Below are 25,896 nucleotides of genomic sequence, written 5' to 3'. Positions count from 1 at the left end.
CACAAGTCAAAGAAATGAAGTTACATTTAAAGATGACAGCTGTATCGTCTCGAAAGAAGGTCATGCACTAGCTGAAGGAAAAATAAAAAAATGAGTTGTACCATCAAAAATACAAGGAAAGTGTTTACACTGCTAAACATAAACAGCACAAGAAAGGTATCTACTGTATGTATGGCACAGGCATCTTGCACATAGAGGCCCAGAAGCAATAAGAAAGTTAGTTAAAAAACTACTTGCTGATGGTGTTACAGCCAATCTGTGTAATCAGACAATGAAATGTACTAGCTGTTTTAAAGGGAAATGTCAAGAAAATCCTGTCCTAAGAATAGTACTACAAAATCAGAACAACTTCTGGACTTGGCACACACATGTGTTTGTGGTCCAATAAGGACTCAAACTCCTGGAAAGAAGAAATATTTTCTCATATTTATGATTATTCAAGTTATACAGTTGTCTATCTGCTTCACACCAAAGATGAAGTTCCAGAGAAACATGAAATATATCTCACTGAAGTATATAACAAATTTGGGAGAATGCCAACAATTTTGCCTGGAGATAATGGAACTTAAAAGGAACCTGTCACTCCCCCTGGGCGTTTTTAAGTAAAAGAGCCACCTTCAGCAGCACTAAGGCTGCATTCTGTGAAGGTGGCATTCATCAGGACAGACACCAGGTTTGTGAAGGTGGCTCTTATGTTTAGCATCCCTGGAATGCTGAAATGCCATAATCACGTTTATAAATTTGGCGCCATACATCTATTGATTCAGGGAGGTATGATTTCTCCCTGACTCAAGCGCCTCGCAGCCGTCCATGCCAGATAGCAACCCAAAGATAAAAGGGGGTCAGATCAGGAGACCTTGGTGGCCATTCAACTGGCCAACGACGACCAATCAACTTTCCAGGAAACTGATGATGTAGGAATAATCGGACCTGACACCCAAGATGGTGCACCACCACATTATGGGTGGTCCATCTTACCTCTTGAGCCTCCAATGCGGCTGCATAGGTTGCACCAATGGTATGTCCGCCCGCCTCTGATTATCATTCTTTTAGTGCTGTTTGGTTTCCATAGGCAATGTCAGGAAAGTCTGTCTGGTTTAGAAAACAGATTTCCAAAAACCTTTTTAGGAAATTGGAAATCAATGGAGGGTAATCCCTCTCTCAGACCCTTTATAAATTAGTTGGCTACAAATAGTGGCTACAAAAAGAATCTCCCGCTCTGGAAGACACAGCAGGTTTGCTATTTACTTATTTATGTAAATGGCTAAATTGTAGTGCTTCATTTCTTCTGTGGTGACGCTGTAAAGAATTAAATTCTTGCTGTCTGGTTCACCCGGAAATTACAGCTGATTGCCGCAATTTTGGCAACGAGATAAACTATGGGATCAGCTATTTTTTTAATGGATTTTTCCAACAAATGGAAATAATTAACTGAGTGTAAACTATGCAAGTAAATACCAGATGTGACATTAACAATGTATCAATGTATATATTGTTCACCCATAACAAATAATTAAGAATTTGTAATTAAGTAGAGAGGAATTCCTTGGTAGGTATATATAAGAAATTAAATATAAAATAATGAAAAATAAAAAAATAAAATAAATCCGTGTAATAACAGGTAATCTTTGTAAATCATTACTGATCATGACAACCATTGCTGATAGTCTTTGTCTGGGCTTTGAAGTTTTATCATTATTGTTTTGTCTTGTTTCACTGAACCCATAGATTATTTTTTCTCTGAAACATGAACACAATCTCATATTCTTCTATGGAACCACAACATCGAAGTGTTTATATAATCCAATCTGAGCGGTATGTCAATTGTGGGGAATGCAGTTTTTAATGAAAGCGCAGATACATTAAGAGCCACAAAGCATAATAGGACGGGTTGTACATTCCACAAAGAGCCCCCTCTCCAACAACAAAATTGAAACATGTGAGTTACAGCCTCATAAGGAATGAATGTACTTGATTCTAAATATAAATATAGAAGAAACAGAAATGGTTTGCCAAGTTCTTTTAGGGCCAGACAGCAAGGAAACTCTCTATAGACAGGTTTCCCCTAGTGTGCCCAATGCCAGACCACAAGGAAACTGGAGACAGCTTGTTGTGGCTGAAGCCTCCACCACTTCACACGTTGAAGGAATCTTCAAACTAGCACAAGTGCTAAGACAGTGTCATGGGGTTATTTTGGTAGTTGAACTGCAGATGACGCAGGTAAACATTCTGACAGTGACGGGCAGCAGGGATCACTATTTTTGGCTAGTGATGTCATATGTCTGAACAGACATGTTAAAAGCTGTAGAGAAATTATTGGAACATTTTTAGTAGAGAAGAAATACGTGAGCAGACATGTAGCGTATGGCAGAAACGTGTTCATGAAACTTTATTCTGTTGTCACATAAAAGTCCTGGTTGATGTATTTAAGTTCTTTGCATTTTGGGGGTGAAATAGTAGAACGGTGAAGAGAGATCCTTGACCGATAGCTGTTGGTAAGCAATGTATGACAGGCCAGTCAGGTATCAGCAGAGACTGCAGACTTGTGAATTTTTAGAGGTCAGGGGTAAAGTTCCTAATATTCATCAGGCTTAAAGAAGCACTCCCACCTAATTTTTTTTCTAATAAATGTGCGTATATATGTATGTAATATAGTCTGAGTGTATTAACCCATTTCCGACATCAGGCGTAATAGTACGCCGATGTCGGACTCCCCCTGTTTGGTGCGGGCTCCAGTGCTGAGCCCGAACCTTTCTGGGTACGTGTCAGCTGATATATATATACAGCTGAAATGTGCCCACAACAGCCGCGGGTGGAATCACGATCCACCCGTGGCTGTTAACTAGTTAAGTGCATTTAACTCGCGCTTCTGACCATCGAGCCGGAAATCCCGCCCAACGGTGACCCCATCATGTGATCATGGGTCACCAATAGGTTGGCATGACAACCAGAAGTCTCCAGCAGACCTCTATTGTTGTCACTGCCAGATTGCTATTAGTGCTGCCCGATTCAAAAAAACAGGTCCTCACATGGGCATTTTGATCAAAAAATAAAAAAGTTGTGGCCCTGGGAAGAAGAGGAGCAAAAAAATGAAAATGCAAAACCAAAAATACCTCTGGTCATTAAGGGGTGAATATATAAACCTACCACTGCTCTCCGGTGTCCAACGCCATTCTCCTTCGCTTCTCAGTGACATCATTGCAATTTCATTGAGCCAGCTCTCTCTTTGCTCTATGCGTGATCTGCAAGTCTCTCTTAGCCCGGCGTCACACTACCGTAGAATATGGACGAGTGCTATGCGAGAAAATAGCACTCGGACCATTGTTAATCTATGGGGCAGCTCACATCAGCGTTTATTTTCTCGGGCATATTCAGCGTGCGTGTAAAATCGCAGCATGCTGCGATTGTATACGTATATCATCCGGGACTCGCCAATGCAAGCCTATGGGTGCGAGAAAAAATCGGAAACCACACGGACCATCCGTCTAGCTTGTGACAAATATGCACACGACTCTTGGCAGGGAGATTCGGACCGATTTTTCGTACGTTAAGTGTGACCCCGGCCTTACATTAAAAGTCTATGTGGCCTCGTTCTGACGCTCTATAGACTTACATTGTAAAAGTCACTTCCGAATCACACAGAGAGCAAGTAGTATGACCCGGACAGTCTGCAGTGCAGTGACATCACTGAGAAGGACGTCACTGGAACCTGCACATTATTTTACATGTACTGTTATGGACCTGGTGGTTAGGAGCACCCGGAACGACCTGATGGTTAAACTCACACAGGACAAGCTCTGGGAAGTGGGAGCTCTGCTGACCGCAACCCCTAATCCTATCACACAACTAGAAATAGCCGTGGAGCGTACCTAACATGACCTAGACGCCTCTTCACAGCCTAAGAGCTAAGTAGCCCTAAAGATAGAAAATAAAGCCTACCTTGCCTCAGAGAAATTCCCCAAAGGAAAAGGCAGCCCCCCATATATATTGACTGTGAGTTAAGATGAAAGTCACAAACACAGAAATGAAACAGGTTTCAGCAAAGGGAGGCCAGACTTACTAAACAGACTGAGGATAGGAAAGGTATCTTTGCGGTCAGCACAAAACTCTACAAAAAGACCACGCAGAGTGTGCAAAAAGACCTCCGCACCGACTCACGGTGCGGAGGTGCCACTCTGCATCCCAGAGCTTCCAGCTAGCAAGGCAAGATCATCATAGCCAGCTGGACAAGGAAACAATGAACAAATAATTACCAGCAGGGACTTAGCTTCTGCTGGAGTAGACAGGTCACCAGAAAGATCCAAGAGCGAACTGAACCAGTACAAGAACATTGACAGCTGGCATGGAGTAACGATCTGGGTGGAGTTAAATAGAACAGCCAGCCAAAGCATAAACTACGTCACCTGTGGAAGGAACCTCAGAAGCAGCAGCTCCACTCACAGCCACCAGAGGGAGTCCATGGACAGAACTCGCCGAAGTACCATTCATGACCACAGGAGGGAGTTCGATAACAGAATTCACAACAATGTACATACTGTATATACAGATTTAATAAAAAAGTATAGATGTATGGGCCTCTTTAATTTTGATTAAATAATAAATCTAGGAGGACAATAATTCCTTACAACTCTAAATTCAAGACAACATTCCAAACATAAACGTAGCTTGCATTCATAAATGTAATGATATACACCTGTCAGGTGAACATTTATGGTAAGTTCACAATAGGTGTTTTTTCAGAATTTTTTCTGCAGCAAAAAAGTATGTTTTCCTTGGTTTTTCTAGCGGCGTTTTTGATTCATTTTTTGTGACGGTTTTAGCATGCTAGATTTGTCTCTTGTGCATGCTGATAAAGTTTAGTGTTGCAATATTGCATAGAATCAGGCTTTTGGCACAAAAAAAAAACAAAACATGATACCTGCGTTTTTGGTGTGTTTTTTCAGCATTTTTTCACCACCCATTCATGGTAATGGGTAAAAACCGCTGATTTAGGTGCAGAAATGCTGCTCAAAATCTGCCACATCAAATACTCACTGTGGGCACATAGCCTAATACAAAAGGGTGCAAAGAGGTACTTTTTAAATGGCTGCATGCTGTAGGTATGGTGTTTCTGTTAGGGTTTTAACCATATACTCCTATATACTACTTCAAGAACTTAAAACCCGTCATAATAAAAAACACAAGTAAAAATAAATTAAAAAAAAAATCAAAAATAGATCCAAATAGATGAGTCATAGATATGGGATAGATAGGTAAATAGATACTGTTGAAACTAAAAGTTTACATACACTATATAAAAAAGACACATCAGCATGTTTTTTCTCAATATCTGACATGAAATAAGAATAAACGTTTCCTTTTTAGGTCAATTAGGATTACCATAATTATTAATATTTGCTAAATGCCAGAATAATGAGAGAGAGAGAGAGAGAGAGAGAGAGAGAGAATGTTTTAAGGCATTTTTATTACTTACTGTAAAACATGCATATGTGTCTTTTGTGTCTTTTTACATAGTGTATGTAAACTTCTAGTTTCAACTGTAGATAGATAGATATGTGATATATAATGGATAGATAGATAGATAGATAGATAGATAGATAGATAGATAGATAGATAGATAGATGTCTTTACCCTGTAGAAACCCAATGTCCCTCAATTGTTGGGGGCATCTGCACTGTGACTCGGGCTCCATTGTGCAAATGTTTCAACATATGGTGACACTGCGACTCTTTATAAGTCCTCCATGTTGTTTTCTCCAGAGATCTGGGATGCGATCTACTGTCACTTAAGAATACGTTGGATCCGTCACCTACACCTGTGTGCAAAAAGAAAAAGTATGAAACAAAATGAAACAAGTAAATGAATTAATTCAATCATGCATCTGTAAAGTTATATTTCTACATTCTTCTACATCAATACTTCTGAATGAATAAATGATTAATTAGTAAAATCTGTGTCAGGAGATATGGGAATATGGAATATTACAGAGGTAACTGCTATAATTTGATGGTGACTGGAGGCATGATAAGGTCTCAATAATATTGGAATTTGGCTATGTCATAGTCAACTATAAAACAAATATTTACGTATTATCTATATATATAATTGTCTGAGGGGTACTTCCGTCTGTTTGTCTGTCTGTAACGAAAATCCTGCATCGCTGATTGGTTGCGGCTGGTGGGCGTGACCAATCAGCGACAGGCACAGTCTGGCCGCGAATTGGCCCCCCCCTTCTCCCCTCCAGTCAGTGTCCCCTCCATACTCCGCTCCAGTCCCACATAGCATTTTAGCAGTCCGTTAAACAGACTGCATTACACCGCGGCATAACGTGGTGTAACGCAGTCCGTTAACACTGCTATTAACCCTATAAGTGTGACCAACTTTTTACTATTGATGCTAGCTATGCAGCATCAATAGTAAAAACATATAATGCTAAAAATAATAATAAAATAAAAAAATAATTATATTCTCACCTTCTGCCGTCTGTGCCAGCCTTTCTCGCTCCTCGTGATGCTCGGGTACCAAGAATGCATTGCGGCAATGACCGGAGATGATGTAGCGGTCTCGCGAGACTGCTACATGATCACGGGTTACTGCCGCAAGGCATTACTGGGAATGGAGCGTCGCAAGGAGCATTGCTAAAGGCCTGACCTGGATCCGGGAGCCGCAGGAAGGTGAGTATATAACTATTTTTAATTTTAATTCTTTTTTTAGCAGGGATATGGTGCCCACATTGCTTGGCTGTGTTATATACTGCATGGGCTGTGCTATATACTACGTGGCTGTGCAATATACTACGTGGCTGTGCTATATACTATGTGGCTGTGTTATATACTACATGGGCTGTGCTATATACTACGTGGCCTGTGTTGTATACTGTGTGGTCTGTGTTATATACTGCATCGGCTATGTTATATACTATGTGGGCTGTGTTATATACTGCATGGAATGTGTTATATACTGCATGGGCTGTGTTATATACTACAAGGGCTGTTATATACCGCGTGGGCTGTGCTATATACTGCGTGGGCTGTGCTATATACTACATGGCCTGTGTTATATACTATGTGGGCTGTGTTATATACTATGTTGGCTGTGTTACATACTACGTGGGCTGTGTTATATACTGCATGGGCTGTGTTATAGACTGTGCGGGCTGTGTTATATACTTCGTGGTCTGTGCTATATACTACATGGCTCTGCAATATATTATGTGGCTGTGCTATATACTACTTACAGTGGGGCAAAAAAGTATTTAGTCAGTCAGCAATAGTGCAAGTTCCACCACTTAAAAAGATGAGAGGCGTCTGTAATTTACATCATAGGTAGACCTCAACTATGGGAGACAAACTGAGAAAAAAAAATCCAGAAAATCACATTGTCTGTTTTTTTAACATTTTATTTGCATACTATGGTGGAAAATAAGTATTTGGTCAGAAACAAAATTTCATCTCAATACTTTGTAATATATCCTTTGTTGGCAATGACAGAGGTCAAACGTTTTCTGTAAGTCTTCACAAGGTTGCCACACACTGTTGTTGGTATGTTGGCCCATTCCTCCATGCAGATCTCCTCTAGAGCAGTGATGTTTTTGGCTTTTCGCTTGGCAACACGGACTTTCAACTCCCTCCAAAGGTTTTCTATAGGGTTGAGATCTGGAGACTGGCTAGGCCACTCCAGGACCTTGAAATGCTTCTTACAAAGCCACTCCTTCGTTGCCCTGGCGGTGTGCTTTGGATCATTGTCATGTTGAAAGACCCAGCCACGTTTCATCTTCAATGCCCTTTCTGATGGAAGGAGGTTTGCACTCAAAATCTCACGATACATGGCCCCATTCATTCTTTCATGTACCCGGATCAGTCGTCCTGGCCCCTTTGCAGAGAAACAGCCCCAAAGCATGATGTTTCCACCACCATGCTTTACAGTAGGTATGGTGCTTGATGGATGCAACTCAGTATTCTTTTTCCTCTAAACACGACAAGTTGTGTTTCTACCAAACAGTTCCAGTTTGGTTTCATCAGACCATAGGACATTCTCCCAAAACTCCTCTGGATCATCCAAATGCTCTCTAGCAAACTTCAGACGGGCCCGGACATGTACTGGCTTAAGCAGTGGGACACGTCTGGCACTGCAGGATCTGAGTCCATGGTGGCGTAGTGTGTTACTTATGGTAGGCCTTGTTACATTGGTCCCAGCTCTCTGCAGTTCATTCACTAGGTCCCCCCGCGTGGTTCTGGGATTTTTGCTCACCGTTCTTGTGATCATTGTGACCCCACGGGGTGGGATTTTGCGTGGAGCCCCAGATCGAGGGAGATTATCAGTGGTCTTGTATGTCTTCCATTTTCTAATTATTGCTCCCACTGTTGATTTATTCACTCCAAGCTGGTTGGCTATTGCAGATTCAGTCTTCCCAGCCTGGTGCAGGGCTACAATTTTGTTTCTGGTGTCCTTTGACAGCTCTTTGGTCTTCACCATAGTGGAGTTTGGAGTCAGACTGTTTGAGGGTGTGCACAGGTGTCTTTTTATACTGATAACAAGTTTAAACAGGTGCCATTACTACAGGTAATGAGTGGAGGAAAGAGGAGACTCTTAAAGAAGAAGTTACAGGTCTGTGAGAGCCAGAAATCTTGATTGTTTGTTTCTGACCAAATACTTATTTTCCACCATAATATGCAAATAAAATGTTAAAAAAACAGACAATGTGATTTTCTGGATTTTTTTTCTCAGTTTGTCTCCCATAGTTGAGGTCTACCTATGATGTAAATTACAGACGCCTCTCATCTTTTTAAGTGGTGGAACTTGCACTATTGCTGACTGACTAAATACTTTTTTGCCCCACTGTATATACTGTGTTATATATACTAAGTGCCTGTTCTATATACTACGTGGCTGTGCAATATACTACATGGCTGTGTTATATACTGCGTGGACTGTGCTATATACTACATGGCTGCTATATACTACGTGGCTGTGCTATATACTAAGTGGCTGTGTTATATACTACATAGCTGTGCTATATACTACGTGGCTATGTTATATACTACGTGGCTGCTATATACTATGTGGCTGTGCTATATACTATGTGGCTGTGCTATATACTATGTGCCTGTGCTATATACTACGTGGCTGTGCTATATACTACTGTGCTATATGCTATGTGGGCTGTGAGACTCTTTCGCCCGGGGCCCTCAAAAACCTGCAGCTGGCCCTGGTTTCACTGGTTGGTCGCGGCCGGCCGCGAACAATCAGAGACAGGCACAGTCCGGCTGCAAATTGACGCTGGATTTGAACCACCCTTCGCTAATTGGTCGCGCCCGGCCAAATGAATACTGTGTATTCATTGCATTATTCTGAAATCTTCATAAATAAACTACATACATATTCTAGAATACCTGATGCGTTAGAATCGGGCCACCATCTAGTCCTCTATAGTACTGCTACTTTATGGCTTTATTACACTTTTTCTCTGTGTTAACTGATTACTTGGTTTGTTTTATTAGGTAAAAAGATAAAACTGTCACTGCTTGAATACTAATGACACCCAGGGTGGACTCCTGACAGATATTGATAAGCAAGGACCAAACAAATTTAAGTATTTCATCAGTGTTTGTTTGCCAAAACCAGGAGTGAAACTTAAGGTACCGTCACACTAAGCGACGCTGCAGCAATACCGACAACGATGTCGATCGCTTCAGTGTTGCTGTTTGGTCGCTGGAGAGCTGTCACACAGACAGCTCTCCAGCGAACAACGATGCCGGTAACCAGGGCAAACATCGGGTTACTAAGCGCAGGGCCACGCTTAGTAACCCGATGTTTACCCTGGTTACCATCGTAAAAGTAAAAAAACAAACACTACATACTTACCTTCCGCTGTCTGTCCACGGCGCTCTGCTTTCCTGCACTGACTGTGAGCACAGCGGCTGGAAAGCAGAGACTTTCTGCAGCGACCAACGACATCACAGCAGGATCCTGATCGCTGCTGCGTGTCAAACTGAACGATATCGCTAGCCAGGACGCTGCAACATCACGGATCGCTAGCGATATCGTTCAGTGTGACGGTACTTTTAGAGAGTAAAAATGTAATTGAAACATTGTCACTGGTTGTGTGTTTAGGAGACACTCCTGGCTTTGGCATACAAAAACTGATCAAAAATACTGATGTGTGAATGTGACCTAAAGGTTACTCCATGGCTATGTTTTAGAGATAAGCTAGTCAATATGTGAGACTCTTGTCCGCTGGCCACAGTCAGAACGACTTGCTACTTGCTGGCATCCCCAGGAGTCTTCTGATTTCAGGACCTGGCACCCATCCAGTAGCCAAGGAATATTGATGTGACTGCTGGATCAGGGTCCTGCATATTTTTTCACTCTGCTATATAATGCTTGTTGTTATGAGTGAAAATGTATTTGTACTCAATTATAATTGTATTCTAGTGGAGTACAAAATTATATATTTTTTTCACAGTTAAAGCCTAATGTATAACATTTTAATCTTGCAACTTTTAACTTTAAAATGACTTTTATAATGAAAAAAGCCAAAAAAAAGATAATTTAGGATTTTGTGCAAATAATACATCAACCTGTGTGAGCCATTTTTAAGAAATTGGTGCAAAAACCTGCAACAAATGCCACAAGACAACACATAAACGTCACTTAAACACAGTGAATAATAAACAAGACCCATAATTTCAGACCCATAATTTGTAGCTTCATTCTGTGGCAACGTGTTTTCTCATAGCCAAAGAATAGGCTTTTAATTATAAAAAATACATTTTTGGAGAAGAAACCATCCTAGATACAACAAATATGAAAATGACAGCTGGATGTTCATGTGGTTCGAATCTGCAGATAATCACATTAGAAAAGTCCTTCCATAAATGTTCAGAAACACATGTCTATTGTGTTGTTATGTGTTGAAGAATTGGGAACAGCACTGTAATTACGGTAGATTAAATGCAAAATGTCAACGACCACCAATGTCTTGCTGTCGATGTCGTCTTTCCACCGTGTCCTTACACAATTGCTTAATCATGCAGTCACAGAGCTGTTTTATTTGATAGACTGCACGGATGATCATAATGTGTGATTGCATTGTTAACCCCTTCACCCCTCAAGCCACTTTTCACCTTCATGACCAGGCCAAATTTTAAAAATTCTGACCAGTGTCACTTTATGTGGTAATAACTCTTCAATGGATCCCACTGATTCTGAGATTGTTTTTTCATGACATATTATACTCTACGATAGTGGTAAAAAAAATTCAATATGACTTGCACATATTTGTGAAAAAAATAGAAATTTTGTGAACATTTCACAATTTTCAAACTTTTAATTTTTATTCCCTTAGATCACAAAGTTATGATACACACAACATTGTTAATAAATAACATTTCCCACATGTCTACTTTACATCAGCACAATTTTTGAAACATTTTTTTGGGGGGTTAGGAAGTTAGAGGGGTTAAAACATTTACAAAACAATTTTTTTACTGACCAGATCACATTTTAAGTGATTTTGAGGGATCAATATGACAGAAAATACCCAAAAGTGACACCATTCTAAAAACTACACCTCTCAAGGTGATCAAAGCCACATTCAAGAAGTTTATTAACCCTTCAGGTGCTTCACAGCAGCAGAAGCAACATGGAAGGAAAAAAATGAACATTTAACTTTTTCTCACAGGAGAAAATGCATCATATAATTTGTTGAGCAATTTCTCTTGAGTACATCAATACCAATAATGTGGAGGAAAACGACTGCTTGGGCGCACAGCAGAGCTCGGAAGGGAAAGAGCGCCATATGACTTTTTGAATGCAAAATTTACTGGAATAATAAGCGGACGTCATGGCACGTTGCGACAGCTCCTGACATGCCTAAGCAGTGGAAACCCACACAAGTAACAAATTTTAGAAACCAGATACCTCAAGGTACCGATCTAGATGTGTGATGAGCACCTTAAAACCCAGGTGCTTCACAGAAGTTTATAATGTTGAGCCATGAAAATAAAAAAATCACATTTTTCCCACAAAAATGTTCTTTTCGCCCCAATTTCTTTATTTTCACAAGAGTAAATGTAGAAAATGAACTACAACATTTGTTATACAATTGACATGAAACTATAAAAGTCCATGATGAAGCCAGTCTAGCTGGTGAAACATGTTGGGGAGGATTAGGAGCTTGTTTTAGTGGCTAGTCAGTGTGTCTATGGGTTACTTTTAAACTGGATAATACAGGTAGCGGCCGCTCCAATATATCCTTACCCTCAAAAGAATACACAGCTGTTAGGACAGTGAATACCTTTATGACTCTAATAGAATAAGCAGTATACTTATGTTCATAGACATATACTTACTATTCATATTTTAAAAGTTTTTTCCTTTAATAGTCTTATGAAAAGTTAATTCTTTTGGTCTTAGGGTGGTGAGGGTTTATTTGCCTTTTGGCAACTTGTTAATAATCATACGATTACCCTACGCTGGTTATTTGAACTCCATCAGATGTCATTTTGGAAACTAGACCCTTCAAGGAATTTATCTAGATGCAGGGCATGCACCTTGAACCCAGAATTTTACAACGTTGATCTGTGAAAATTAAAAAAATATATATTTTTCCACAAAAGTTATGTTTTAGCCAGACATTTTTTAATTTTCACAAGGTTAGTAGGAGAAAATGCACCCCAAAATTTGTTGTGCAATTTTTCCTGAGTACACCGATACCCCATATGTGGTCAGAAGGAACACCACTGGTATGTCACAAAATTTTATACCATTGGGCAGTGAAGAAAAAATAATTACATTTTTTACCACCAAAATTTAGTTTTAGCCCCAGATGTTACATTGTCACACTGGGAAATGGGAAAAAATGGCACCAAAATTTGTCCACAATTTCTGCTCAATGTGGCAATACCCCATATGTGGCTGTACAGTACTGCTTAGCCATACAGCGAGATCAGGGAAGGACAGAGCGCTGTTTACCTCCTGGAGCACAGATTTTCCTACAATAGTTTGCAGACTCTGTATACAGAGCCACTAAGTGCTAGAAGAGCAGAATCCTCCTTAAGTAACTCCATTTGGGAAATTATACCCCTTTGGGAACTTATCGACAAGTGTAGTAATGATTTTGACTCCATTGTTGTTTTCCAGAAACAAGCAGCAGTGGATGTTGTTAAGTGAAAACTGAAAATGGCCATTGTAGTGCACAATATGTTGTAGTACCCAGTGCGTGGTAGTGCCCAGTACATTGTAGTGCCCATCTCATGCTGTGGAGACACACATCCTTAATTCAGAGAGGCTCTAATTGATACTGTAGTGCCAAACATGTGGAAGCTAAATGTGGTTTAGGCACACTGGGGCTCAAACATTTTTATTTGGGTGTGCAGAATTTGCTGAATTTCTTTTGAGGGGCCATCTATATTTTGGTTAACAGATGAGTGGGGACTAGCTTTTATTTGTGAATTGAGATGAAGTTTTTATTGGGAACAATTTACATAACATTTGGGATTAAAAAAAAATTGTTTTACTTCTTTTTACTTTTTACTTAGTACCTTTATAGGACTTTCACTTTTTTTCATTCTGATCACTTATAAAGCATAGCAACGCACAAGCATTGCTATGCTTTAGAAACTGTAAGTGCTGCACTGACATGAGAGGTTGAGAAACCATGCTCTGAGGATGGTGTAACAAGCTTGCTAGCTCTGGTGACCTGGATGTCGTCATGATGACATCGGGTCACCATGGCAATAATCACTCCGTGATGATGTCGTGGGGGCACTGATCGGAGACCAGAGGGAGCCCCCCCCCATCTACCTGCCTTCTAAATGCTGCAATCAATATCAATTTCAACATTTAGCGGGTTAAACTGTTGAGAGCGGTGCGGGCACCACTCATGGCAGTGTCGGTTGTTAGTTATCAAGTCAGCTGAACACCCTTCGGCAATTGCACAAGCACAGTTCCTGTGAGCGCAAAATTGCCTGGACATATCCATACATTTTTATCCTTTTTATTACTGTAAAATAAAAAATAATAAAACACCACACAATCTAGAAAACACTGAACTGAACGTGAGAATGCAGCTACAATGACTTGCGGTGATGTCACTAAGGTTATTGCCACTATGGTCACAGAAGTTACGTTATCACAATCAGTTTGTTGTCTCCTGGATGCATGGCTGAGCGGTTGCATCATGCCACCGTTCAGCTATGTGCATCTAGATTTAGCTGTGTTGTTCTCTTCGTGGGGCAAATGGATTATCGTCGGAAAGGTGAGGAATATGGTGTTTTATTATTTATTACTTTACAGTAATAAAGTAATAAATAGATAAAAGAGTGTGGGGCGTATTTATTGCAAATAAAGAACTCTGGTTTTTTTTTTCATTTAAAGGACTTTTCTCTGTATTTGTCTTTATTAATTTTGACTAGGAGGTTAGTAATGGGGTTGTCTTATAGATGCCATAAAACAGCTGATATCAACCCCACAACTATTACCCCACTTGCCACCGCACCAGGGCAAGTGGGAAGAGAAGAAGCTAAGTGCCAGATTTGACGCATGTTATAAGAGGTCGCTCACTGTATGTGAGAATGTAAGAGGCCGATCACTGTATGTGGGAATGTCAGAGGCCAATCACTATATGTAGGAATGTAAGAGGCTGATCGCTGTATGTGGAAATGAAAGAGGCCTATCACTGTATGAGGAAATGTAAGAGGCCGATCACTGTATGTGGGAATATAAGAGGCCGATCACTGTATGAGGGAATGTAAGAGACCGATCACTGTATGTGGAAATGAAAGAGGCCGATCACTGTATGTGGGAATGTAAGAGACCGATCACTGTATGAGGGAATGTAAGAGGCCGATCACTGTATGTGGGAATGTCAGAGGCCAATCACTATATGTAGGAATGTAAGAGGCCGATCGCTGTATGTGGAAATGAAAGAGGCCTATCACTGTATGAGGAAATGTAAGAGGCCGATCACTGTATGTGGGAATGTAAGAGGCCGATCACTGTATGAGGGAATGTAAGAGACCGATCACTGTATGTGGAAATGAAAGAGGCCGATCACTGTATGTGGGAATGTAAGAGACCGATCACTGTATGAGGGAATGTAAGAGGCCGATCACTGTATGTGGGAATGTCAGAGGCCAATCACTATATGTAGGAATGTAAGAGGCCGATCGCTGTATGTGGAAATGAAAGAGGCCTATCACTGTATGTGGGAATGTAAGAGGCCGATCACTGTATGTGGGAATGTAAGAGGCCGATCACTGTATGAGGGAATGTAAGAGACCGATCACTGTATGTGGAAATGAAAGAGGCCGATCACTGTATGAGGGAATGTAAGAGACCGATCACTGTATGTGGAAATGTAAGAGGCCGATCACTGTATGTGGGAATGTAAGAGGCCGATCACTGTATGTGGGAATGTAAGAGGCCGATCACTGTATGAGGGAATGTAAGAGGCCGATCACTGTATGTGGGAATGTAAGAGGCCGATCACTGTATGAGGGAATGTAAGAGGCCGATCACTGTATGTGGGAATGTAAGAGGCCGATCACTGTATGAGGGAATGTAAGAGGCCGATCACTGTATGAGGAAATGTAAGAGGCCGATCACTGTATGTGGGAATGTAAGAGGCCGATCACTGTATGAGGGAATGTAAGAGGCCGATCACTGTATGAGGAAATGTAAGAGGCCGATCACTGTATGTGGGAATGTAAGAGGCCGATCACTGTATGTGGGAATGTAAGAGACCGATCACTGTATGTGGGAATGTCAGAGGCCAATCACTATATGTAGGAATGTAAGAGGCCGATCGCTGTATGTGGAAATGAAAGAGGCCTATCACTGTATGAGGAAATGTAAGAGGCCGATCACTGTATGTGGGAATGTAAGAGGCCGATCACTATATGTAGGAATGTAAGAGGCCGATCGCTGTATGTGGAAATGAAAGAGGCCTATCACTGTATGTGGGAATGTAAGAGGCCGATCACTGTATGTGGGAATGTCAGAGGCCAATCACTATATGTAGGAATGTAAGAGGCCGATCGCTGTATGTGGAAATGAAAGAGGCCTATCACTGTATGTGGGAATGTAAGAGGCCGATCACTGTATGTGGGAATGTAAGAGGCCGATCACTGTATGAGGGAATGTAAGAGACCGATCACTGTATGTGGAAATGAAAGAGGCCGATCACTGTATGAGGGAATGTAAGAGACCGATCACTGTATGTGGAAATGGAAGAGGCCGATCACTGTATGTGGGAATGTAAGAGGCCGATCACTGTATGTGGGAATGTAAGAGGCCGATCACTGTATGAGGGAATGTAAGAGGCCGATCACTGTATGTGGGAATGTAAGAGGCCGATCACTGTATGAGGGAATGTAAGAGGCCGATCACTGTATGTGGGAATGTAAGAGGCCGATCACTGTATGAGGGAATGTAAGAGGCCGATCACTGTATGAGGAAATGTAAGAGGCCGATCACTGTATGTGGGAATGTAAGAGGCCGATCACTGTATGAGGGAATGTAAGAGGCCGATCACTGTATGAGGAAATGTAAGAGGCCGATCACTGTATGTGGGAATGTAAGAGGCCGATCACTGTATGAGGGAATGTAAGAGACCGATCACTGTATGTGGAAATGAAAGAGGCCGATCACTGTATGTGGGAATGTAAGAGGCCGATCACTGTATGTGGGAATGTAAGAGGCCGATCACTGTATGAGGGAATGTAAGAGGCCGATCACTGTATGTGGGAATGTAAGAGGCCGATCACTGTATGAGGGAATGTAAGAGGCCGATCACTGTATGTGGGAATGTAAGAGGCCGATCACTGTATGAGGGAATGTAAGAGGCCGATCACTGTATGAGGAAATGTAAGAGGCCGATCACTGTATGTGGGAATGTAAGAGGCCGATCACTGTATGAGGGAATGTAAGAGGCCGATCACTGTATGAGGAAATGTAAGAGGCCGATCACTGTATGTGGGAATGTAAGAGGCCGATCACTGTATGAGGGAATGTAAGAGACCGATCACTGTATGTGGAAATGAAAGAGGCCGATCACTGTATGAGGGAATGTAAGAGGCCGATCACTGTATGTGGGAATGTAAGAGGTCGCTCACTGTATGTGGGAATGTAAGAGGCCGATCACTGTATGTGGAAATGAAAGAGGCCGATCACTGTATGTGGGAATGTAAGAGGCCGATCACTGTATGTGGGAATGTAAGAGGTCACTCTCTGTATGTGGGAATGTAAGAGGCCGATCATTGTATGTGGGAATATAAGAGGCCGATCACTGTATGTGGGAATGTAAGAGGCCGATCACTGTATGTGAGAATGTAAGAGGCCGATCACTGTATGTGGGAATGTCAGAGGCCAATCACTATATGTAGGAATGTAAGAGGCCGATCGCTGTATGTGGAAATGAAAGAGGCCTATCACTGTATGAGGAAATGTAAGAGGCCGATCACTGTATGTGGGAATGTAAGAGGCCGATCACTGTATGAGGGAATGTAAGAGACCGATCACTGTATGTGGAAATGAAAGAGGCCGATCACTGTATGTGGGAATGTAAGAGGCCGATCACTGTATGTGGGAATGTAAGAGGCCGATCACTGTATGAGGGAATGTAAGAGGCTGATCACTGTATGTGGGAATGTAAGAGGCCGATCACTGTATGAGGGAATGTAAGAGGCCGATCACTGTATGTGGGAATGTAAGAGGCCAATCACTGTATGAGGGAATGTAAGAGGCCGATCACTGTATGAGGAAATGTAAGAGGCCGATCACTGTATGTGGGAATGTAAGAGGCCGATCACTGTATGAGGGAATGTAAGAGGCCGATCACTGTATGAGGAAATGTAAGAGGCCGATCACTGTATGTGGGAATGTAAGAGGCCGATCACTGTATGAGGGAATGTAAGAGACCGATCACTGTATGTGGAAATGAAAGAGGCCGATCACTGTATGTGGGAATGTAAGAGGCCGATCACTGTATGTGGGAATGTAAGAGGCCGATCACTGTATGAGGGAATGTAAGAGGCCGATCACTGTATGTGGGAATGTAAGAGGCCGATCACTGTATGAGGGAATGTAAGAGGCCGATCACTGTATGTGGGAATGTAAGAGGCCGATCACTGTATGAGGGAATGTAAGAGGCCGATCACTGTATGAGGAAATGTAAGAGGCCGATCACTGTATGTGGGAATGTAAGAGGCCGATCACTGTATGAGGGAATGTAAGAGGCCGATCACTGTATGAGGAAATGTAAGAGGCCGATTACTGTATGTGGGAATGTAAGAGGCCGATCACTGTATGAGGGAATGTAAGAGACCGATCACTGTATGTGGAAATGAAAGAGGCCGATCACTGTATGAGGGAATGTAAGAGGCCGATCACTGTATGAGGGAATGTAAGAGGCCGATCACTGTATGTGGGAATGTAAGAGGTCGCTCACTGTATGTGGGAATGTAAGAGGCCGATCACTGTATGTGGAAATGAAAGAGGCCGATCACTGTATGTGGGAATGTAAGAGGCCGATCACTGTATGTGGGAATGTAAGAGGTCACTCTCTGTATGTGGGAATGTAAGAGGCCGATCATTGTATGTGGGAATATAAGAGGCCGATCACTGTATGTGGGAATGTAAGAGGCCGATCACTGTATGTGGGAATGTAAGAGGCCGATCGCTGTATGTGGAAATGAAAGAGGCCGATCACTGTATGTGGGAATGTAAGAGGCCGCTCGCTGTATGTGGGTATGTAAGAGGCCGATCACTGTATGTGGGAATGTAAGAGGCCGACCATTGTATGTGGAAATGAAAGAGGCCGATCACTGTATGTGGGAATGTAAGAGGCCGCTCGCTGTATGTGGGAATGTAAGAGGCCGATCACTGTATGTGGGAATGTAAGAGGCCGATCACTATATCTGGGAATGTAAGAGGCTAATCACTGTATGTGGGAATGTAAGAGGCCGATCACTGCATGTGGGAATGTAAGTGGCCGCTCACTGTATGTGGAAATGAAAGAGGCTGATCACTGTATGTGGGAATGTAAGAGGCCGATCACTGTATGTGGAAATGAAAGAGGTCGATCACTGTATGTGGGAATGTAAGAGGCCGATCACTGTATATGGGAATGTAAGAGGCCGATCACTGTATGAGGGAATGTAAGAGGCCGATCACTATATGTGGAAATGTAAGAGGCCGAGCATTGTATGTGAGAATGTAAGAGGCCAATCACTGTATGTGAGAATGTTAGAGGCCGAGCATTGTATGTGGGAATGTCACGTGTCAGCAAAGAGAATATATTAAAATATAACTTTTATTTACTTCTTATAAAAACTACCTATAAGAAAAAGTGATATAGTGCAAGTAAAATCTCACTCATCAACTCTTAGTCCTAGTGGACCAAACATAGGGATACTTCCATACTCTTCTCAAAGAGTACCTATACAATATTACATGACTGATTCCAATTCTGATCAACATTTAAACTGGATACAAATTCATATCATTATTAACTATGATATTATTGCAACAATCCCAGCGTATTCCAAGATGTCCAATCTACAAAAATCACAGTCTGAATGTAGACCTACTTCCTTGGGTGCACATATTAATTCCACACAGTTTTGTATAAAAAATATGGAAGGATCTCACCCATAAAAAGAAATGGCACCGGCCATCAATCCTTCATTTCCAGACAGCCGGGCTCCATGCAGAGGAGTGGGGTATTCTTATCCTATTAAGCCCTGTAAAGGCTAATCCTATCCCCAAAGACTCCCGCCCTGACAAGGGCAGTCCACAACTGACCCTTAAAATATTTGCCCTAATTGTCCCTGTGAGTCCCGACGCATTTCATCAATGCTATGAATCCTCAGGGGACCTCCGCGCACTACTCGGGTACATTGCTATTGCAAGAGAAAAGGGGGGGGGGTTTCGTTACTTCTGGGCTTTCTATAGTCTATATAGTCTATGTGGGAATGTAAGAGGCCACTTGCTGTATGTGGAAATGAAAGAGGCCGATCACTGTATGTGGGAATGTAAGAGGCCAATCACTGTATGTGGGAATGTAAGAGGCCAATCACTGTATGTGGGAATGTAAGAGGCTGATAACTGTATGTGGGAATGTAAGAGGCTGCTCGCTGTATGTGAGAATGTAAAAGGCCGATCACTGTATGTGGGAATGTAAGAGGCCGATCACTGTATGTGAGAATGTAAGAGGTCGCTCGCTGTATGTGAGAATGTAAGAGGTCGCTCACTGTATGTGGGAATGTAAGAGGCCGATCACTGTATGTGGGAATGTAAGAGGCCGATCACTGTATGTGGGAATGTAAGAGGCCGATCACTGTATGTGGAAATGTAAGAGGCCGATCACTGTATGTGGGAATGTAAGAGGCCGATCACTGTATGTGGGAATGTAAGAGGTCGCTCACTGTATGTGGGAATGTAAGAGGTCGCTCACTGTATGTGGGAATGTAAGAGGCCGATCACTGTATGTAGGAATGTAAGAGGTCACTCTGTATGTGGGAATGTAAGAGGCCGATCATTGTATGTGGGAATATAAGAGGCCGATCACTGTATGTGGGAATGTAAGAGGCCGATCACTGTATGTGAGAATGTAAGAGGTCGCTCACTGTATGTGGGAATGTAAGAGGCCGATCACTGTATGTGGAAATGTAAGAGGCTGATCACTGTATATGGGAATGTAAGAGGTCGCTCACTGTATGTGGGAATGTAAGAGGCCGATCACTGTATGTGGGAATGTAAGAGGTCGCTCACTGTATGTGGGAATGTAAGAGGTCGCTCACTGTATGTGGGAATGTAAGAGGCCGATCACTGTATGTGGGAATGTAAGAGGTCGCTCACTGTATGTGGGAATGTAAGAGGCCGATCACTGTATGTGGGAATGTAAGAGGTCGCTCACTGTATGTGGGAATGTAAGAGGTCGCTCACTGTATGTGGGAATGTAAGAGGCCGATCATTGTATGTCGGAATGTAAGAGGCCGATCACTGTATGTGGGAATGTAAGAGGCCGATAACTGTATGTGAGAATGTAAGAGGTCGCTCTCTGTATGTGGGAATGTAAGAGGTCGCTCACTGTATGTGGGAATGTAAGAGGTCGCTCACTGTATGTGGGAATGTAAGAGGTCGCTCACTGTATGTGGTAATGTAAGAGGCCGATCACTGTATGTGGGAATGTAAGAGGTCGCTCACTGTATGTGGGAATGTAAGAGGTCGCTCACTGTATGTGGGAATGTAAGAGGCCGATCATTGTATGTGGGAATGTAAGAGGCCGATCACTGTATGTGGGAATGTAAGAGGCCGATCACTGTATGTGAGAATGTAAGAGGTCGCTCTCTGTATGTGGGAATGTAAGAGGTCACTCACTGTATGTGGGAATGTAAGAGGCCGATCACTGTATGTGGGAATGTAAGAGGTCGCTCACTGTATGTGGGAATGTAAGAGGTCGCTCTCTGTATGTGGGAATGTAAGAGGCCGATCATTGTATGTGGGAATATAAGAGGCCGATCACTGTATGTGGGAATGTAAGAGGCCGATCACTGTATGTGAGAATGTAAGAGGTCGCTCACTGTATGTGGGAATGTAAGAGGCTGATCACTGTATGTGGAAATGTAAGAGGCCAATCACTGTATGTGGGAATGTAAGAGGTCGCTCACTGTATGTGGGAATGTAAGAGGTCGCTCACTGTATGTGGGAATGTAAGAGGCCGATCACTGTATGTGGGAATGTAAGAGGTCGCTCACTGTATGTGGGAATGTAAGAGGCCGATCACTGTATGTGGAAATGTAAGAGGCCGATCACTGTATGTGGGAATGTAAGAGGTCGCTCACTGTATGTGGGAATGTAAGAGGCCGATCACAGTATGTGGGAATGTAAGAGGTCGCTCACTGTATGTGGGAATGTAAGAGGTCGCTCACTGTATGTGGGAATGTAAGAGGCCGATCATTGTATGTCGGAATGTAAGAGGCCGATCACTGTATGTGGGAATGTAAGAGGCCGATCACTGTATGTGAGAATGTAAGAGGTCGCTCTCTGTATGTGGGAATGTAAGAGGTCGCTCACTGTATGTGGGAATGTAAGAGGTCGCTCACTGTATGTGGGAATGTAAGAGGTCGCTCACTGTATGTGGGAATGTAAGAGGCCGATCACTGTATGTGGGAATGTAAGAGGTCGCTCACTGTATGTGGGAATGTAAGAGGTCGCTCACTGTATGTGGGAATGTAAGAGGCCGATCATTGTATGTGGGAATGTAAGAGGCCGATCACTGTATGTGGGAATGTAAGAGGCCGATCACTGTATGTGAGAATGTAAGAGGCCGATCACTGTATGTGAGAATGTAAGAGGTCGCTCTCTGTATGTGGGAATGTAAGAGGTCACTCACTGTATGTGGGAATGTAAGAGGCCGATCACTGTATGTGGGAATGTAAGAGGTCGCTCACTGTATGTGGGAATGTAAGAGGTCGCTCACTGTATGTAGGAATGTAAGAGGCCGATCACTGTATGTGGAAATGTAAGAGGCCGATCACTGTATGTGGGAATGTAAGAGGTCACTCACTGTATGTGGGAATGTAAGAGGTCGCTCACTGTATGTGGGAATGTAAGAGGCCGATCACTGTATGTGGGAATGTAAGAGGTCGCTCACTGTATGTGGGAATGTAAGAGGCCGATCACTGTATGTGGGAATTTAAGAGGTCGCTCACTGTATGTGGGAATGTAAGAGGTCGCTCACTGTATGTGGGAATGTAAGAGGCCGATCATTGTATGTGGGAATGTAAGAGGCCGATCACTGTATGTGGGAATGTAAGAGGCCGATCACTGTATGTGAGAATGTAAGAGGTCGCTCTCTGTATGTGGGAATGTAAGAGGTCGCTCACTGTATGTGGGAATGTAAGAGGTCGCTCACTGTATGTGGGAATGTAAGAGGTCGCTCACTGTATGTGGGAATGTAAGAGGCCGATCACTGTATGTGGGAATGTAAGAGGTCGCTCACTGTATGTGGGAATGTAAGAGGTCGCTCACTGTATGTGGGAATGTAAGAGGCCGATCATTGTATATGGGAATGTAAGAGGCCGATCACTGTATGTGGGAATGTAAGAGGCCGATCACTGTATGTGAGAATGTAAGAGGTCGCTCACTGTATGTGGGAATGTAAGAGGTCACTCACTGTATGTGGGAATGTAAGAGGCCGATCACTGTATGTGGGAATGTAAGAGGTCGCTCACTGTATGTGGGAATGTAAGAGGTCACTCACTGTATGTGGGAATGTAAGAGGCCGATCACTGTATGTGGGAATGTAAGAGACCGATCATTGTATGTGGGAATGTTGTTAAATGACAATGCTAGGAACATAACTATAAAGGGTGCAAGTAGCAGTTACACCAGAGCCCTTCTGGAATTTAATAGGACCCTCTTAACCCCTTCCCGACCTTTGACGCATACGCTGCGTCATGAAAGTCGGTGCCATTCCGACCCATGACGCAGCATATGCGTCATGGAATGATCGCGTCCCTGCAGATCGGGTGAAAGGGTTAACTCCCATTTCACCCGATCTGCAGGGACAGGGGGAGTGGTAGTTTAGCCCAGGGGGGGTGGCTTCACCCCCTCGTGGCTACGATCGCTCTGATTGGCTGTTGAAAGTGAAACTGCCAATCAGAGCGATTTGTAATATTTCACCTAAAAAAATGGTGAAATATTACAATCCAGCCATGGCCGATGCTGCAATATCATCGGCCATGGCTGGACACACTAATGTGCACCCACCCCACCCCACCGATCGCCCCCCCAGCCCCCCGATCTGTGGTCCGCTCTCCTCGGTCCTGTGCTCCGCTCCCCCGTCCTCCTGCCCGCTCCCCCCGTGCTCCAATCACACCCCCCGTGCTCTAATCAAACCCCCCCGCACTCCGATCACCCCCCCCCCGCACAGCGATCACCCCCCCCGCACAGCGATCCCCCCCCCGTGCTCCGATCCGCCTGCCCGCACAGCGTTCCCCCAGTCCGTGCTCCAATCCACCCCCCCCGTGTTCCGATCCACCCCCCCCATGCTCCGACGCCCCCCCCGTTGTCCCCCCCCACCCCATCATACTTACCGATCCAGCCGGGGTCCCGTCCGTCTTCTGCCTGGGCGCCGTCATCTTCCAAAATGGCGGGCGCATGTGCAGTGCGCCCGCCGAATCTGCCGGCCGGCAGATTCGTTCCAGAGTGAATTTTGATCACTGAGATATAATCTATCTCAGTGATCAAAATGAAAAAAAAAGTAAATGACACCCCCCCCTTTGTCACCCCCATAGGTAGGGACAATAAATTTTTTTTTTTTTTTTTCCACTAAGGTTGGGGTAAGAACTAGGGTTAGGGGTAGGGTTAGGGGTAGGGTTAGGGGTAGGGTTAGGGGTAGGGTTAGGGTTAGGGGTAGGGTTAGGGGTAGGGTTAGGGTTAGGGGTAGGGTTAGGGTTAGGGGTAGGGGTAGGGTTTCGGTATGTGCACACGTATTCTGGTCCTCTGCGGATTTTTCCGCTGCGGATTTGATAAATCCGCAGTGCTAAACCGCTGCGGATTTATGGCGGATTTACCATGTTTTTTCTGCGCATTTCAATGCGGTTTTACAACTGCGATTTTCTATTTGAGCAGTTGTAAAACCGCTGCGGAATCCGCAGAAAGAAGCGACATGCTGCGGAATGTAAACCGCTGCGTTTCCGTGCAGTTTTTCCGCAGCATGGGCACAGCGATTTTTGTTTCCCGTAGGTTTACATTGAACTGTAAACTCATGGGAAAATGCTGCGGATCCGCAGCGTTTTCCGCAGCGTGTGCACATACCTTTAGAATTAGGCTATGTGCACACGGTGCGGATTTGGCTGCGGATTGGCCGCTGCGGATTCGCCACTGCGGATTCGCAGCAGTGTTCCATCAGGTTTACAGTACCATGTAAACATATGGAAAACCAAATCCGCTGTGCCCATGTTGCGGAAAATACCGCGCGGAAACGCTGCGTTGTATTTCCCGCAGCATGTCAATTCTTTGTGCGGATTCCGCAGCGTTTTACACCTGTTCCTCAATAGGAATCCGCAGGTGAAATCCGGACAAAAAACACTGGAAATCCGCGGTAAATCCGCAGGTAAAACGCAGTGCCTTTTACCCGCGGATTTTTCAAAAATGGTGCGGAAATATCTCACACGAATCCACAACGGGGGCACATAGCCTTAGGGCTAGGGTTGGGTTGGAATTAGGGTTGTGGTTAGGGTTAGGGGTGTGTTGGGGTTACGGGTGTGTTGGGGTTAGGGTTGTGATTAGGGTTATGGCTACAGTTGGGATAAGGGTTAGGGGTGTGTTGGGGTTAGTGTTGGAGGTAGAATTGAGGGGTTTCCACTGTTTAGGCACATCAGGGGTCTCCAAACGCAACATGGCGCCACCATTGATTCCAGCCAATCTTGTATTCAAAAAGTCAAATGGTGCTCCCTCCCTTCCGAGCCCCGACGTGTGCCCAAACAGTGGTTCACCCCCACATATGGGGTACCAGCATACTCAGGACAAACTGCGCAACAATTACTGGGGTCCAATTTCTACTGTTACCCTTGAGAAAATAAAAAATTGCTTGCTAAAACATCATTTTTGAGGAAAGAAAAATGATTTTTTATTTTCACGGCTCTGCGTTGTAAACGTCTGTGAAGCACTTGGGGGTTCAAAGTGCTCACCACATATCTAGATAAGTTCCTTGGGGGGTCTAGTTTCCAAAATGGGGTCACTTGTGTGGGGTTTCTACTGTTTAGGCACACCAGGGGCTCTGCAAACGCAACGTGACGCCCGCAGACCATTCCATCAAAGTCTGCATTTCAAAAGTCACTACTTCCCTTCTGAGCACCGACGTGTGCCCAAACAGTGGTTTAC

General features: G+C 43.4%; 1 protein-coding gene across 1 annotated transcript in view; it reads right to left on the bottom strand.

Moving 5' to 3' along the window:
- The window catches only part of APCDD1 (APC down-regulated 1), a 115,116-nt gene that overhangs the window by 41,561 nt on the left and 47,659 nt on the right, over positions 1-25,896 (bottom strand). Inside the window, exon 2 of the mRNA XM_069731042.1 lies at positions 5,632-5,815. Within this exon, the coding sequence (XP_069587143.1) occupies positions 5,632-5,815 (184 nt within the window). The remainder of the gene's footprint in view (positions 1-5,631; positions 5,816-25,896) is intronic.

This window comes from Ranitomeya imitator, chromosome 6 (assembly GCF_032444005.1).
Source record: "Ranitomeya imitator isolate aRanImi1 chromosome 6, aRanImi1.pri, whole genome shotgun sequence".
In the NCBI taxonomy this organism is placed as follows: Eukaryota; Metazoa; Chordata; class Amphibia; order Anura; family Dendrobatidae; genus Ranitomeya; species Ranitomeya imitator.
This window is presented reverse-complemented; position numbering and strand designations above follow the sequence as displayed.